Source organism: Pinus tabuliformis, chromosome Q (assembly GCF_031772625.1).
Source record: "Pinus tabuliformis cultivar Carrire ecotype Pingquan chromosome Q, CPIR1, whole genome shotgun sequence".
NCBI lineage: Eukaryota > Viridiplantae > Streptophyta > Pinopsida > Pinales > Pinaceae > Pinus > Pinus tabuliformis.
Window position 1 is genome coordinate 293,792,128 of NC_142296.1, and position 16,619 is coordinate 293,808,746.

General features: G+C 41.2%; 1 protein-coding gene across 3 annotated transcripts in view; it reads right to left on the minus strand.

The window, feature by feature from the left end:
• LOC149219376 (GDP-mannose transporter GONST1-like) overlaps positions 1 to 16,619 on the minus strand; it is a 297,856-nt gene that overhangs the window by 239,626 nt on the left and 41,611 nt on the right. For all 3 annotated transcript variants that reach the window (XM_089384353.1, XM_089384352.1, XM_089384354.1), the window contains exon 2: positions 16,320 to 16,520. In XM_089384353.1, the coding sequence (XP_089240479.1) occupies positions 16,320 to 16,411 (92 nt within the window). In that variant the 5' untranslated portion in view covers positions 16,412 to 16,520. The remainder of the gene's footprint in view (positions 1 to 16,319; positions 16,521 to 16,619) is intronic.

A 16,619-nucleotide genomic window follows, 5' to 3' on the forward strand; every position in this document is an offset into this window, starting at 1 on the left:
TTGCACCAAGGAGATAATCACAGAACTGAGACAGTGATGTTCCTGCACAAGAGAATAGAATCTAAAAGAGATAAAGGGAAGAGAAATCGAGAGAGAATAAGAATAATATGTTATTGTCGAAGAAGATCCAACCCTCAGCCAATAGCCAACACTTGTATGTAATGACCCTTACATCCTATGCACGCTAGAGGAGGGGAGGAGGAGAGGTTGAATTCGCCATGCAATGATAATCAATGCACATTGATGAGTTGTGTGGAGTCAACTTGTTATCCAACTGTAGCCAAACTAAAGAATAGTAGAGTGAAGTGTCTAACGCTTAAGTGTAACTGAAGTAACCCCAAGTTGTCATGAGATGAGGTGTCCTCAAGTGTATCCTAAGTGGAGGCGAGCTTTAGGTTAAGAGCCAATGCGCATTGCTTTACTAGTGCGTTACTTCGGTGATGTGGAGTTTGGATTGAGTTAAATAACAAGGGAATGAAGAGGGAGGGAGTAGTGTGCATCGGTAAGAAGAGATGCATGAGTTTACTAAGGAGAAAGTGGAGTGAGGTGGCCATGTTGTGAGTTGGGAGTTAAGACGGAGCAGAGTATGGTGAAGTAAATCTAGGGAGGAGTGGTGGATAGAAGATGCCACACACACTAGCATAGTGGGAGAGGTTTTGAGTTAAGTAAATAGAAACTAGAGAGGGAAACTAATGCACACTAGTCCTCTTGAATGGAGTTTCGAGTTGGACTAAATTTGTGAAGAATGAGGTGGAAATATGCATTAGTTAAGTGGAGATTCTCTTCATTAGAAAGGAAGATGAGTAGAAGATGCCATGCACACTAGTTGAGTATAGACAAACTAAAAGTAACCGACGATAAATTGACATGAAGTGCTTCTCACTTTGGTGTACCAAGGAAACATCTCAATCAACTGAAACTAACTTCCAGTTTGTTCGTCCTAGTGCCGCATCGCACTCCTATCCATGCATGTGACCCAGTTTTCTTTAGTTCAACCTACTCATGTACTCAGACAACTCTAGAGTTCACCCAGTAGATTCACGCATTTTGCCAAATCATCGTTGATTGATTTGTGCATCCAAATCCTACCACTTGTATGTCCCAAATGTTGCCACATGTCATCCCCTAAGACTGCCACATGTCACCAAGGCAAGCCCACTGCTAAAAACAGAAAATTGTTTGCATGTCCTCAAGACCATACTCATCAGACTCAAATTTTAGTGAGGAGTTTGAATACGCCATCAAATCACCATGCAAAATTTGCTAAAAATATAGAAATACCTAGAATGTAAACGAAACCACCCTCGTTGGACTCAATTTTCAGTGGGGAGTCCAAATATGTGACCAAATTTGACATGTAAAACCCACTAAAAGTATCCCTGTATGGCATGTTTCCTAAAAGTAGCTCATTAGAAAATCGTGAGCTTGCAAGGATCTCAAATATACCATCGCAACTGACATGTGAGACTCTCTACTGGCATTGTCACAGAAAGTATCGTGCATGCAATCCAAAAAGGGCTCATCAAAATCCTGAGCTCGTGAGGACTCTGAATATGTCATCACTAATGCGTAAAACCTCTAAACTCTATCTCCTAGAAAGTATGAGAACTACTAAAAATAGGAACTCTCCCCGATCTGATGAACATTTGTGAAAAATTGTAACTGAACAACCATAATATCATTGAATCTTCAATCAACATTTCCGTGGAACTCCATCGGAACCAACTCCTGGCTCAAACAAACCTATATCAGAATGTCTCTAAACCTCCAGTGTATTGAAGTGTGATGGTCATTAACTCTCTAGATTTTTTAAGGGGGTAAATCTAGGGGTTAATAGGTATCATGCATTATATCTATTATTGCATAGGATGGGGACTCCACTAGTGAACCCTATTTGTGATTTGACCTATCTATCCTTGATTTGTACTCCAAGTAAAGCAAGAGATTCTTTTGTACGAAGCAAACTCAATCTATTTGAGCTATGCTTGTGGACTTTTCGATCCTTTTTAGCTCATCTATTCCATTCCACATTCAATTATTTAAACAAGATGAGAGGCACTATAGATATCGTTATTATGGGCACCATTCACAAGTTATTATTAGCAATGGAGGTACCTGCTTTGGAGGAGGTCCATGACACAGCTTGATTATTGTTGGCTTCTATTGAATTTTCCCTTGTACCCCAAATCTGGTCTATGTCTAGACTTCATCATAAACACACTAAAGATGCTCAACTAAAAGCATTTTGCACAACATAAATATAGCAGCAATGAAATCAATTTAGTACACATATTTATATGGCCCAAATCAGTCCTCTTATTGATCCATTAACAAGAAAACACTAGGCTCCCAAACCAGCTATCATGGCCCTTCAGATCTCTAATACAACTAGTATACATAGTATACAAAACTTAGGGCTTGAAATCTATTCCATCGGATCTACAATCTGCCAAAAAAATCAAATGCATACCTAACCTAGTGCCTTCAACTCAAGGCCCTTGGATTATTGTTGTCCTTGGAAACCAATCCTTCTGCAACCATGCTACAACTTTTCGATCAGGTAGATTTGCTTCTTCAGATCACAGATCTGACTTTCTTCTTGCAGATTTGATCCTCCAGCACTCAGATCTGACTTTCTTCTTGCAGATTTAACCTTCCAACACTCAGATCTGACTTTCTTCTTGCAGATTTGAACTTTTCGATCGGGTAGATTTGCTTCTTCAGATCACAGATCTGACTTTCTTCTTGCAGATCTGATCCTCCGGCACTCAGATCTGACTTTCTTCTTGCAGATCTAACCTTCCAATACTCAGATCTGACTTTCTTCTTGCAGATTTGACTTTCTTCTTGCAAATCTGACTTTCCAACACTTAGATCTGACTCTGTCCTTGAAAATCTAAACTTTCAACACTTAGACTTGACTTTCTTCTTGTTGGCTCGGCTAACTGTGCAAGTGAACTCAGCCCTACCTTGGTCTACCAAACATGGTTTGACCTTCCTCGTTGCAGCTAGATCCTCCTACTCGGCCTCCTTCTTGCAACTGTGTTGGAACGAACAAAGTCCGTTTATGCTCTGATACCAATGTAACAAACAAAGTTCTTATACACAGTGGAATATTCAAAATGTCTGAAATATAATAATGTCATCATGGCAGGAATAATATATTTATATAAGAATGTTTGAATACAAGAGATATGAAATCTAATATATGATTACAAATGAGGGCCTGCTTATATACCTAGGCAGGTGCCCCTTCATGAATGGCCATGTCCTTAGAGACATGCCTCTTCTATATTAATCATTATTATTATTATTTATTTTATTTTTATATATTATATTCATGACATTGCCTTCCTCTTCAAAAAGCTTTGTCCTAAAAGCTCATTGCTAAATAAATGTGTCATTTGCTTCTTTGTCTAGTAATCTATTTGCATTTTTTGGATGCCTTTGAGTTGTCATCTTCGATGATACAAGATGATAGGATCCTTCGAGTGATAAACAAAATTGTCGAACTCAGGAGGGATCTGGCCATCTTAAATTATCTTTTGTGGAACTTTGCCATTACTTGATAGCTTGGATAATTTTTTATCGTAAAACCGGATTATGCAGACATCAATATTCTTCGGAACATAAGTCTGTTGTTTTTGTTCTGAGTGATACAAATATGTAGACTGATTGAGATGTCTACTTTTGTGATTCAGAGGTAGATAAGGAGTTTTTGTGATTTGATTTTCCCTTATCATGCATGTGGAAATTTACTGATTTGCTTCAAGTACTGATGTCGTTGAGTTGGTTGCATATTCTTCACTTGGAATTTTCATTGTCTGAACTGCAAAATCTGAATATGTTTTTACTTCAACAGGTTTGTCATTTTCTTGAGTTATGATATTGACTAAATAGATATTCGCTCCTTTTTCTCCAACTTGGATTGTCCCTAGGTGGGTACCCCTTCATGAATGATCATGTCCTTAGAGACATGCCTCTTCTATATTAATCATTATTTAATTAATCATTTTATGATTATTATTATTATTTATATTTATATTATATTCATAACATGTGTCTCCTCTAAGGCAAATATGTGGCTAGGTCCTTTAGCCTCCCTCTCTCCACAAGTGAAAGTCCTTCTCCACTTGTGTGTCTAGGCCTTTCCTTTGGCCTCCTATTTATAGTTTTCCTTTAGGTTATTTGGGGAACCCTTGGTCCTTTAAGGTTTTGCCCACTCAACCCTTTAACCATAAATTAGAATAAACAATTAATTGACTTGGGTCCAAACCCACAACTTTGGGTCAAAACCCCAACCACTTGGGTAACTTGCCCAACCAACTCACTTTTGGTGGGTTTCCTTCTCTCGGAAATACCTTCCGAGCTACCCAAATTCCAACACTCCCTCTTAGTGAGGAATGTGTTTCCTTCACATTTTGAAACATCCAACTCCATGGCTTTCCTCACATGAGTCATGACTTTCCTTTGCATAGCCATATTTGTCCTCGCATGTGCCACGTCTTATTTTGTACTCAACCAAGCTTTATCTAGCATGGTGCATGATTGTCCTCACATGCAACATGCCTTTTATTTGCGTACTCCATAATTGTCCTTGTATGGGCTATGACTTTCCTTGCACTACCATGAGCGTTCCCACATGGTTCGTGATTGTCCTTGCATGGGCTGAAAAATCCACTCTCTCAAACCTGAAGATTCAGACTTCCATTGGGCAGCGGTTGTTCCTTTGCAGTCTCCTTCTAAAGCTAGATTCCCTCTGAGCCTACACAACCTCCACTAGCTCGCTCTACTTTCCTGTGCACACTCCAATCCACCTGCTCTTCAAAATAGCTCTGATACCATGTTGAATTTTCCCTTGTACCCTGTTAGTGTCAGTCTTTTCAGCCTTCCTACAGTGATCAAATATGCTCTTACAAAGTGATCTCAGAGTGTCAAGGTCAAATTTTGTTATTTCAGTGAGTCTTCAAGCAAAATTTGGTCACTAAGCATTAGGTCTAGGGTTTGCTTTCACTCTGTTCAAAGTTGCCCAAATGTCAGTCTATGTCATCATTCAGCTGAGTTTATCATCATTCAGAGGGTTGTCATTATCATCTCAGTGTCTAATGAGTCATTTCACACCTTGTTCATGCTTCAGTTGTGCCTAGGCAAGGTCATTTCCCTCTCCTAGGGTTTTGAAAACTAATTTTTCTTGGATGGTCAAATCACCGGCAAAACTTGTTTCCTGATGTTCATACACCTTCCCCTATCCTTAAAGTACCTTATCAAATGCTTCCCATCACTCAGATCCCCCAAATTCCTCATTTTTGCACAAACCCTAGTTTCTAGCTACAACCTGGCAATTTTCTAGGTTGGGCCTGTGTTTTTCCCTTTTGGACCCCTTCCCCTCACTCAATCTCTGAGATTCTACTTTCCCCTGCTTCCTAACATCCCTCCCTACTTCCAAAAATTTTACCAAGAATTTAGAAGTCCCCTATCCCCTTCATTTCGCTCCATTTCGACAAAATTCCTTGTTTCACACATCGGGACAAGTTGCACTCAAATGATGTTTCAGAGCAATAAAAGATGAATTTTGGAAAACTGAGAGAGGTTTTTGTCCATAACATGCCAAAGAAGAAAAACCTCTTTCACTTTTTACACAGGTGTCATGGTTTGAGAGAAATGTCAAAAATACCGGCGAGAACGAAGATGCTCCAAGGACGGTTGGCCAAAGCACAAAAACGAAGGAAAACGCCCGATCCACTCCAAACTTTGGCCAAAGCCTCTTTCACTGAGCATGGTACTTGATTGGGGACTCCCAGCCCAAATTTCAAGAAATTTGGAGAAAATTTTGTCATTTGTGAATTTTTTGTACAATTTACAGGTTTTTGCCTGTGGAGTGGTCTCACCCCCCGCGCGACCACTCGGGAGGACTGCTCAGAATCACAAAAAGTTGACATTTTTGGAAAGGGCATGCAAAAACTAGAATTACCTATACTTGGGGTCACCTTGATTTTGAGATTTGGGCCTCCGAAAGCTCAAAATACATCAAAATTTTGACTTTCTGCCCACTTTTTGAGTTGCAGAAAGTGACCTTGGGAGAATTGACTTTTGAGGGGTCAAATCAACTCCAAATCCAGAAATTCCACTTGGGATGGAAAGTAGACACACAGAGCTTTCCAATGAGCCATCTTGCACTTGATTTGGACAACTGGAACCCACTCAAAAAGTGTTGCAAAGGGGCGCGACCACGCGAGCAGGGGGCGCGACCACTCGAGCTAAAATTGCCAGTGTTGACTTTTCAGGCCTGCAAACTCTGTTTTTTACCTTGGTTGATCATTTGTACTTGTAAATGATGGATGTATGGATAATTTTCATGGCACATTGATAGATTTAATCTCTCTTAACCCTTCTAGAAGCTTCCTTGATGTAAATAGTGAATATTTAATGCATGGATGAGTTAGCTAAGTTTTAGAGGCAAGTTGTTTTGACTGCCTATTATCTAGTGCTAAGTTTAGAATTAGTTCAAACTGCTCCTAGGAAGCTGAGCTCGACCCCTAGAGGTGGGGAAAGGAGTTAGATGGTCTATATTATGCCTTCTCTTGCTCATTTTCATGGTTGGACTCTTGTGGGAGAAGCATTATTGTATATTGTACGTCTATTACTGCAATTTAAGGAAAAAGAAGGCCAGGGTTTTGCAGACATCATTGTGGATTGTTGTGTTGATGGTGTGTTCTCTACATGTTATTGTAAGTGTGTTTATGTGTTCCATCTCTTTCTTTGCTGCTAATTGAACAGATGAAGTGATAAAGTTTGAATTCATGCATGCCATGCTCAGCTTTTAATTTTGTTCAATATCTATGTTTTCCACTGTCTAAAGAGGATTCAAAGTCATTGTTTGCCCTCTTTAGCTCCCTCTCTTTCTTCCTTGATCATCCATCTCAGCTTAAGGCATCAGCACAAACTCCTACCTTGCCCCAAAGACCCACCTGCAAAAACTGAGCTCAATCCCCGCACCCTGAATTGCACTCCCTCCAATTGCCACCAAAAACCCAAAAAACTTTAAATCAACCCTCCTTATCAGTTTACTAGCCTAATATCTTTGATCCTATATTGGTCATCTCTGTCCATTGAATATTTTACTGAGATTGACCGGAGAGAGCCTTCTCATACCCCGTAGGGCTAGCTACGAGGTGAAATGGTTTGATGTTGCCTTGAAGGTTTACCTTCCTCAGCCTAGGGTGAAATCTCAAGCGCTAACATACCCCATAACTAGTCGATGTCTAGACTTGATCATAAACACACTGAAGGTACTCAACTAAAAGCACTTTGCATAGTGCAAAATATAACAATAATGAAATCAATTAAGTACACAAATTTATATGGCCCAAATCAGTCCTCTTATTGATCCATTAACAAGAAAACAATAGGGCTCCCATACCAAGGATCATGGCCCTTCATATCTTTGATACAACTAGTATACATAGTATACAAAACATAGGGCTTGAAATCTATTCCATAACATCTACAATCTACCCAAAAAATCAAATGCATACCTGAGCTAGTGCCTTCAGCTCAAGGTCCTTGGATTGTTGTTGTCCTTGGCAAACAATCCTTCTGCAACCACGCTACAACTTCTCGATCTGCTAGATCTGCTTCTTCAGATCACAGATATGACTTTCTTCTTGCAGATCTGATCCTCCACCACTCAAATTTGACTTTATTCTTGCAGATCTGACCTTACAACTCTCAGATCTCACTTTCTTCTTGCAGAACTGATCTTCCAGCACTCAAATCTGACTTTCTTCTTACAGATTTGGCCTTCCAGCACTCAGATCTAACTTTCTTCTTGCTAGCTCGGCTAACTATAGAAGTGAACTTGGCCCTGCCTTGGTTTACCAAATATGGGCTAACCTTCCTCGCTGCGGCTAGATTCTCCTACTCGGCCTCCTTACTACTGCAGCTCCTCTAGGGCAGATTTGCTGCTAGGTCCTTTAGTCTCCCTCTCTCCACAAGTGAAAGTCCTCTACTTGTGTGTCTAGGCCTTTCCTTTGGCCTCCTATTTATAGTTTTCCTTTAGGTTATTTGGGGAACCCTTGGTCCTTTAAGGTTTTTCCCACTCAACCCTTTAACCATAAATTAGAATAAACAATCAATTGACTTGGGTCCAAACCCACAATTTTGGGTCAAAACCTCAACCACTAGGGTAAGTTGCTCAACCAACTCACTTTTATGTCGAAATTTTGTACCGGAAGACAGGTGGTTCCCTAAAGCTTTGATCTTTGGCCTAGGGAAAAGTGTCCAAAAAGAATTTAATTTTTCTCCTAAAGTGGCTTTATAATTTTTATAAAGTCAAATCTAATTTAAAAGTGACTTTAAGTGATAAAGTTACTAAAGTCTAATTTTAAAGTGACTTTATTAAAGTCAATGTAAAATTAGAAAAGAAAAGTGACTTTGGAAATAAATGACTAAGTGGGTCTTTATTAAAGTGGGGTGAATTAAAAAATAGAAAGTGAGATTTAAATGAGCATTTAATCTCAGCCCTAGATCTCAATCTATTTCGGACATTGGATTTAAGGATCACCCAAAAGTCACTTAAGGTTAGATTAAAGGAGGAAAATGAGGAAAAGGTCATTTATTCTTTCATGAGTAGATTGAGAGAAGGAGAGCAAGAGAGCAAGGAAGATTTCTGGACAGGGAGGAGAAAGAGACAGCAGCTTGACACACATTCCAAGGCAGCAGTTTAGAAAATCCGTACAGCTGAGTTAGCACACAGTGAAAGGCAGATTTTGGCACGATTTTCTAGAAATCCGTACAGCTGTTTGCACAGAAATCGAGGAGCAATTTGCTGGCACATTTTCCAAGGAAATCCATACAGCATATTGCTGTTTTTCTGCACGCAAATCGAGGTCTGTACAGCGTATTTATTGCAGGTCGTACAACAGCATTTAAGGTTGAAAGTGGGCACGAAAATCGAGGAGGCCGTACAGCATTTATTGTTGTCCTGTTTTGCTGTTTGCTAGTATTTTCCAGTTGGCTGTGAGGCACGGAAAATGAGATAAGTTGTAAAATTTGCTTGCTGATTTTTTGCTGAATATTTCTCACTGTAAAAGCATTTTTCAAAAATAAGAAAGAGCTCTCGAACTGGTTTTCCCCAAGAGTTGTAGGGGGTTTTTCCAGGGTCACATTGACCAAAAATCACTGTGTTCAAATGTGTTAAATGGCTGTTTGTACCTGCTGATTTTTATTTCTGCATTTTCCAGCATTCTGTAAAATTTCCAGAATTTGTGTTTTCAACAAAAATTTATTTTTTCAGTTGTTGAATGTATGGATATGGGAAAGGGCATTTAACTATATGGGAGAAATAAGGTGAAACTGAAAACCGGGGTGGGAAATGAGAAATTTTTACATGGTATCGGAGCTTGAGTGCTGAAGTGCAGTTTGGGACAGCAAGGAGGAAAATTACAGCCTGCTGATTTTTCACTCAGAAAATTCCAGCAAGCTGATTTTTCACAAACAACGGTTTTTATCTTTACTACAGTAGTGCTATTTTTCAGTTTTAGGACAGCAGGATGTCATTGGGATTGAGGGTGGAGGATAGGTTGGATGGGCATACAAACTATAGCGTTTGGAAGGAAAGAATGCAAAGTATCTTTGAGGAGGCAGAAGTCTGGGACATCATGGTGCATACCACACAGAACACTGTTGTTGTGCCTACTGATGCTACTCAGTTGGCTGAGTATAATAAAAAGAACAAGCATAAGAAACTGATTCTAGATGGAGTCAAAGTCCATTGCATTCCTCATGTGAGAGGAAAGAGAAATTCCAATGAGATGTAGACAGCATTGTCCAATCTCTACCAAAGTACCAATGAAAACTGGAAAATGGCCCTGAAGGAGAAGCTGAAGACTATTAATATGGGTAATGATAGTGCAGCTGGATATCTCACAAAGATTACTAATGTGAGAGATGAGTTGGCAGCAGTTGGAGAGGACATTCCACCCACTGAGTTGGTGCGGATTGCAGTGAATGGCCTCCCCCGTTCGTGGATGAACTTTGCTGATGGGGTTTGTGCAGGAGAGACCCTTCCCACATGGGAGAGGTTTTGGGATGATTGCATTCAGACAGAGATCAGAAAATGTCAGCTTGGGGCAGTCAAGCCAGTTGAGCAAGATGAGGATGTAGCACTGTCGGCAGGAGGAAAGAAAGGCAAAGGGAAGAAGCAGGCTTCCACAAGCAATGGTGGGGGCAAAGGCAAAGGTAAAGGTAAACAGGGTAACACATAGAAGGACTATTCCAAGGTGAAGTGTTGGAATTGTCAAAAGATGGGACACTATGCAGTTGTGTGTCCGGAGAAGAAGAAGAAGAAGGGGAAGAACCAGAACGTGGCAGCTTCAGCAGAGGTTGAGGACTTTGCAGTTCGTTTTGACCGAGAGTTTGGGTTCACTGCGTATGAGTCCTCTAGTGCAGGATCACCTGCCACACAGGTTCAGAGGGAGCATGCTTTTCCCTCGATTAGCGGAGCATCTTCGGGTATCTGGTATGTGGACAGTGGGGCTTCACGTCACATGACAAGAGTCCGTGAGTACTTCTCAGAGCTTTCAGAGAGTGGCATTGATATTGAGGTAGTACTCCGTGATGACAGAGTTGTTAGAGCAGTCGGGGTGGGGACACTGACATTTCAGAGGGAGTCCAAACCTCCCTTGAAGGTGACAAATGTTCTTTATGTGTCAGGGATGAGGAAGAACCTCATATCCGTCTCAGCTTTGGAGGACAGAGGATATGAGGTACTGTTCAAGGCAGGACAGATGTTGATGTATCCCAGGGGCACTCCAGCTGATTCAACTAGAGTGATAGGTGTACGCCATGCAAAGGTGTACAAGTTTGCATTCCAGTCCCTTGTGGCATTGAGCAGTAGTACCGACAGCAGAGCTAGCAGTTCTGAGCTGTGTGAGATTTGGCACCGCGGGATGGGACATATGTATCATGGAGCCTTGAGGACATTGCGGGAGATCACTACAGGTGTGCCAGATTTCAGTACTTATCACTTTGATACTTGCAAAGGATGTGCGATGGGCAAGTTTTCCAAATCCCCTTTTCCCAGCAGTGACAGCAGAGCGACTGGGATACTTGATTTGATTCATTCCGATGTGAGCGGTCGGATGTCTCATGTTTCCTTGAGTGGATACGAGTACTATGTTTTATTCATTGATGATCACTCCAGGAGGACCGGGATTTATTTCGTGAAGACCAAGAGTGAGGTCTTCAAGCGGTTTCAGGAGTTTAAAGCTCTTGTGGAGACACAGACAGGTCGGAAGATCAAGTCCCTGAGGTCGGACAATGGAGGAGAGTACACCCTTGGAGAGTTTGTTGACTATTGTGCGGAGGCAAGCATTAGGAGGGAGTTCACTGTTCCTTACAACCCCCAGCAGAACGGGGTTGCGGAGAGGAAGAACAGATCCATCGTAGGGGCTGCCAAAGCCATGTTACATGATCAGGGGTTGCCATTGTCCTTGTGGGCAGAGGCCTGCAACACTGTTGTTTATTTGCAGAACAGGAGTCCGCATCGTGCCTTGGGGCACATGACTCCGGAGAAGGCTTTTTCTGGGAAGAAGACTGATATTGGTCATCTTCGTATCTTTGGGTGCATCACATACTCCTACATACCCAAGGAGAAGAGGACCAAACTAAGCCCACCGCAAAGAAGGGTATTTTTGTGGGCTATAGTGAGACCTCAAAGGCCTTTCAGATTTACATTCCTGCACAGAGGAAAGTTGTTGTCAAACGGGATGTGAAGTTCGAGGAGGACAGGGCCTTTAGGAGATCACAGGAGTTAGAGTCTCTGGATCAGCCAGACCCTCAGCAGCAGTTGAGTCAGTGGCAGGGATCCAGTGGGCAGGGATCAGGAGGATCCGGAGGTACATCTATGAGGATGTCAGGTCCGTCAGTGAGCAGTGGCTCGCCAAGCCAGAGGGGTGGTGCTTCGGGCAACATGAAGAACAGTTTACAGAGCAGTTCACTAGGGAGCCCACTGATGGACAGTTCACACGGTACCTCAGCTTCTACAGGTTCAGGTGCAGGCAGGAGGACAGCAGACAAACAGTCAGGAGTTCAGGCTCCTGATGATGATGGGGAGGAGGAGTTTCATTCTCCTATGGGAGAAGTGCACTCAGGGAAGAGGAAGCCCAAGTGGCTTCAGGACGCCTTGAGAGATGCCACATCTGTCGCTGAGCCTAAGAGGTCGGTCAGGGAGAGTAGACCACCTAAGAGGTTTTGTAGCTATATGGAAATGGTTACCAGCATCCTTGACTCTGAGCCTTCTAGCTATGAGGAGGCAGCTAGCCAACAAGTCTGGAGAGAGGCCATGTAGGAGGAGTATTCTTCTATCATGAAGAATGATGTTTGGGAGGTGGTGCCGAGGCCTGAGGGCAAATCCGTGGTTACTTCCAGATGGCTTTACAAGGTAAAGCATGCTGCAGATGGTAGCATTGAGATATTCAAAGCGAAGTTTGTGGCTAGAGGGTTCTCCCAGGTAGAGGGAGTTGATTATGAGGAGACCTTCGCTCCCATGGCTCGATATACTTCAATCCGCTCCATTATATCGATAGTAGCAGAGATGGGTTGGAAGATCCACCAAATGGATGTGAAACTGCATTTCTCAATGGCTTCATACAGGAGGAGGTGTACATTGAGCAGCCACAGGGCTTTGAGGTGCATGGGAAGGAGTCCCATGTGTGCAGACTGAAGAAGGCCCTTTATGGCCTGAAGCAAGCTCCCAGAGCTTGGTACTCCAAGATAGATACATACTTGTAGGGGATGGGTTTCACAAAGAGTGAGGCAGATCCGAACCTTTACTTTATTGTGATAGGTGAGGAGCCTCTCATTCTGGTGCTGTATGTGGATGACTTGGTCATTACAGGTGCAGAGAGACTCATAGAGCACCGCAAGAGAGATCTTGCAGCGGAGTTTGAGATGAAGGACATCGGCTTGATGCATTACTTTTTGGGTTTAGAGGTGTGGCAGGAGGAGGGGCATTTCTTCCTGGGGCAAGGGAAGTATATTGTGGACATCCTTGGCAAATTCCACATGGAGGATTGTAAACCCATGTCGACACCGATGATCACCAACTGGAAGAAGCTTCATGCTTCGGATTCCGAGTTGGTGGATCCCACATTGTACAGGCAGCTGATTGGTTCCTTGATGTATTTGGTCAACACTAAACCAGATATTTGTTTTTCAGTCAACACGATGAGTCAGTTTATGTGTGAGCCTAGGAAGGTTCACTGGGTGGCTGCAAAACACATTTTGCGGTACTTGCAGGGGACAGTGAATTATGGTCTGGACTACAGGCAGGGGGATGGAGTGAGATTGGCAGGTTATACTAATTCTGATTGGGCAGGTTGTGCTTCTGATAGGAAGAGCACTTCAGGGTGTTGTTTTGGGTTGGGTTCGGCAGTAGTGTCATGGTTCAGCTAAAAGCAGCAGTCAGTAGCATTGAGTTCAGCAGAAGCAGAGTATATGGCAGCCAGTCTAGCTAGTTGTGAGGCCATCTGGCTTCGCAAGATGTTGTTTGGGTTATTTGGTCAGCCGTTGAGACCTTCAATGATTTACTGTGATAATCAGAGTTGCATTAAACTCACGGAGAATCCAGTGTTTCATGACAGGTCAAAGCATATCGAGATCAAATATCATTTCATCAGAGACTGTGTTCAAAAAGGCGCTGTGAAGCTTGAGTATATTCCCACTGATGAGCAGGTTGCAGATATTATTACCAAAGCCTTACCACGGGGCAAGCATGACTACTTCAGAGACAAGATGCGTGTGGTGAGGAACACCTTCCTCGGTAAGAGGGAGTGTTGAAATTTGGTACCGGAGGACAGGTGGTTCCCTAAGGCTTTGATCTTTGGCCTAGGGAAAAATGTCCAAAAAGAATTTAATTTTTCTCCTAAAGTGATTTTATAATTTTTATAAAGTCAAATCTAATTTAAAAGTGACGTTAAGTGATAAAGTTACTAAAGTCTAATTTTAAAGTGACTTTATTAAAGTCAATGTAAAATTAGAAAGGAAAAGTGACTTTGGAAATAAATGACTAAGTGTGTCTTTATTAAAGTGGAGTGAATTAAAAAATAGAAAGTAAGATTTAAATGAGCATTTAGTCTCAGCCCTAGATCTCAATCTATTTCAGCCATTGGATTTAGGGATCACCCAAAAGTCACTTAGGGTTAGATTAAAGGAGGAAAATGAGGAAAAGGTCATTTATTCTTTCATGAGCGGATTGAGAGAAGGAGAGCAAAAGAGCAAGGGAGATTTCTGGACAGGGAAGAGAAGTAGACAGCAGCTTGGCACACATTCCAAGGCAGCAGTTTAGCAAATCCGTACAGCTGAGTTAGCACACAGTGAAAGGCAGATTTTGGCACGATTTTCTAGAAATCCGTACAGCTGTTTGCACAAAAATCGAGGAGAAGTTTGCACAGAAATCGAGGAGCAGTTTGCTGGCACATTTTCCAAGGAAATCCGTACAGCGTATTGCTTTTTTCTGCACGCAAATCGAGGTCCGTACAGCATATTTATTGCAGGTCGTACAGCAGCATTTAAGGCTAAAAGTGGGCAGGAAAATCGAGGAGGCCGTACAGCATTTATTGCTGTCATGTTTTACTGTTTGCTAGTATTTTCCAGTTCGCTGTGAGGCACGGAAAACGAGATAAGTTGTAAAATTTGCTTGCTGATTTTTTGCTGAATATTTCTCACTGTAAAAGCATTTTTCAAAAATAAGAAAGAGCTCTAGAACTGGTTTTCCCCAAGAGTTGTAGGGGGTTTTTCCCGCGTCACATTGACCAAAAATCACTGTGTTCAAATGTGTTAAATGGCTATTTGTACCTGCTGATTTTATTTCTGCGTTTTCCAGCATTCTATAAAATTTCCAGAATTTGTGTTTTCAGCAAAAAATTATTTTTTCAGTTGTTGAATGTATGGATATGGGAAAGGCATTTAACTATATGGGAGAAATAAGGTGAAACTGAAAACCGGGGTGGGAAATGAGAAATTTTTACATTTTAGTGGGTTTCCTTCTCTTGGAAATACCTTCTAAGCTACCCAAATTCCAACAGCTTCTATCCAGACTACTTCATGTCCTGACTTCAGGAGTTATTTTTCACAGACACTGGTGGTTATTTCACACAAAGTTCATCTGTGACTAGTAGGTACCAGTGCACCCTACTTGGAGAAGTTATTTCAAAAGTTACTCCTCTTCCTCATTCTATTGTGAGCTGGAAAAGAGCACTTTCCTTATCTGTCCTTATTCTACTATTCTCATTCTATTATGAGGGCTTTCTTTGCACACTCCCATACTTATTCTATAAGAGATGGAGAGGTGAATGAGGTTTTTCATCAGTTATTACTCGATTCCATTCATTCTTCCATTCCTCTGAGTCTTTTCATGCCCTTTCATGTAATCAATTTTCTCTCTTTCATTGACTCCATACCCATTGGATTTGAAACAGCAGTGAAGAACAATTAAGAGAATAAGTTTATTAAGCTGATGCTTTTAGTTTTACACTTGCAGATATGAAGCGAACTTGCACAGAATTACACTGGATTTGGGCAAATTTGATATCCCAGGTTTAAATCTGAATTGTACATGCTGCCCTAAAACAGTTAATTGCAGAAACTTGATCTGTTCTAAATAAAACCAGTATAGCTCGCAGAATTGAAGTAGTTTGCAGGGTCTATTTGAATATTTTCTATTCAAATCATTAAGGACTCCTTCAGGCCATAAAGCACTAGCCTGATGTGAGAGGGATTGCAAAAGGTGGCATTGGCACATTCCCTTCATTCAAACCCTTCCAATTTCGAGTTATAATAGGTCCTAGCAATCAACAGACCAAATAAGGGAAACATATTGAAATTAATAGCAATAATTCCACTATTATTTAATAAAATGGGACACATAATATTTCAAATAACTAATTGCATAATAAATACTCCAAAGTCTGTAGACTACAATGATGTCAAAAGGTACCAAAGGAAGATTCCCTCCAAATAAGTGAATATTCTTCTGAATGTCACTAATTATGTCTACAACTAAAACTTCACCCATTACGTTGCTTCATTAGAGGACATCAGCTTCGTATGATGAAACCAGATAATGAATTAAGAGCTTGGAAAGTAGGAAAGAAGTGATTCAGTTGCAGGTTCCAATAGAATGATATCTTTGATCTTAGAACTTTAGTGAACACAAACAAGTACTGGAAATTCAAAACCTTACCAAGATATAACTATTTGAAATTGACAAAAGTTATCATCTCATTTAGTACAAAAAACGAAAGATAACTTTACATTACCTACTACTTAGAGCTCTTCTTCCACCACTTGCTGGACTGTAAATTGATACACTTGGAGCCTGACCCAATGCTCCATTTAGAGCACTGTTCATCAGTTCATCTAACTGTCCATTTACAGCTATCTTACTGAAATCCTCCAAAGAAACTTTATCAAGACTCTGACTTTCAGTTGCATCTACTGAGACGTGCAAAGGTACAATTCTGAGAGCACAATGATTCCAAGCAAACACAAAAATGCAGGTTAACAAAATTTAACTGAAAGCACCTCACAAAATGTAGCATCCAAAACTAAAATTAAAA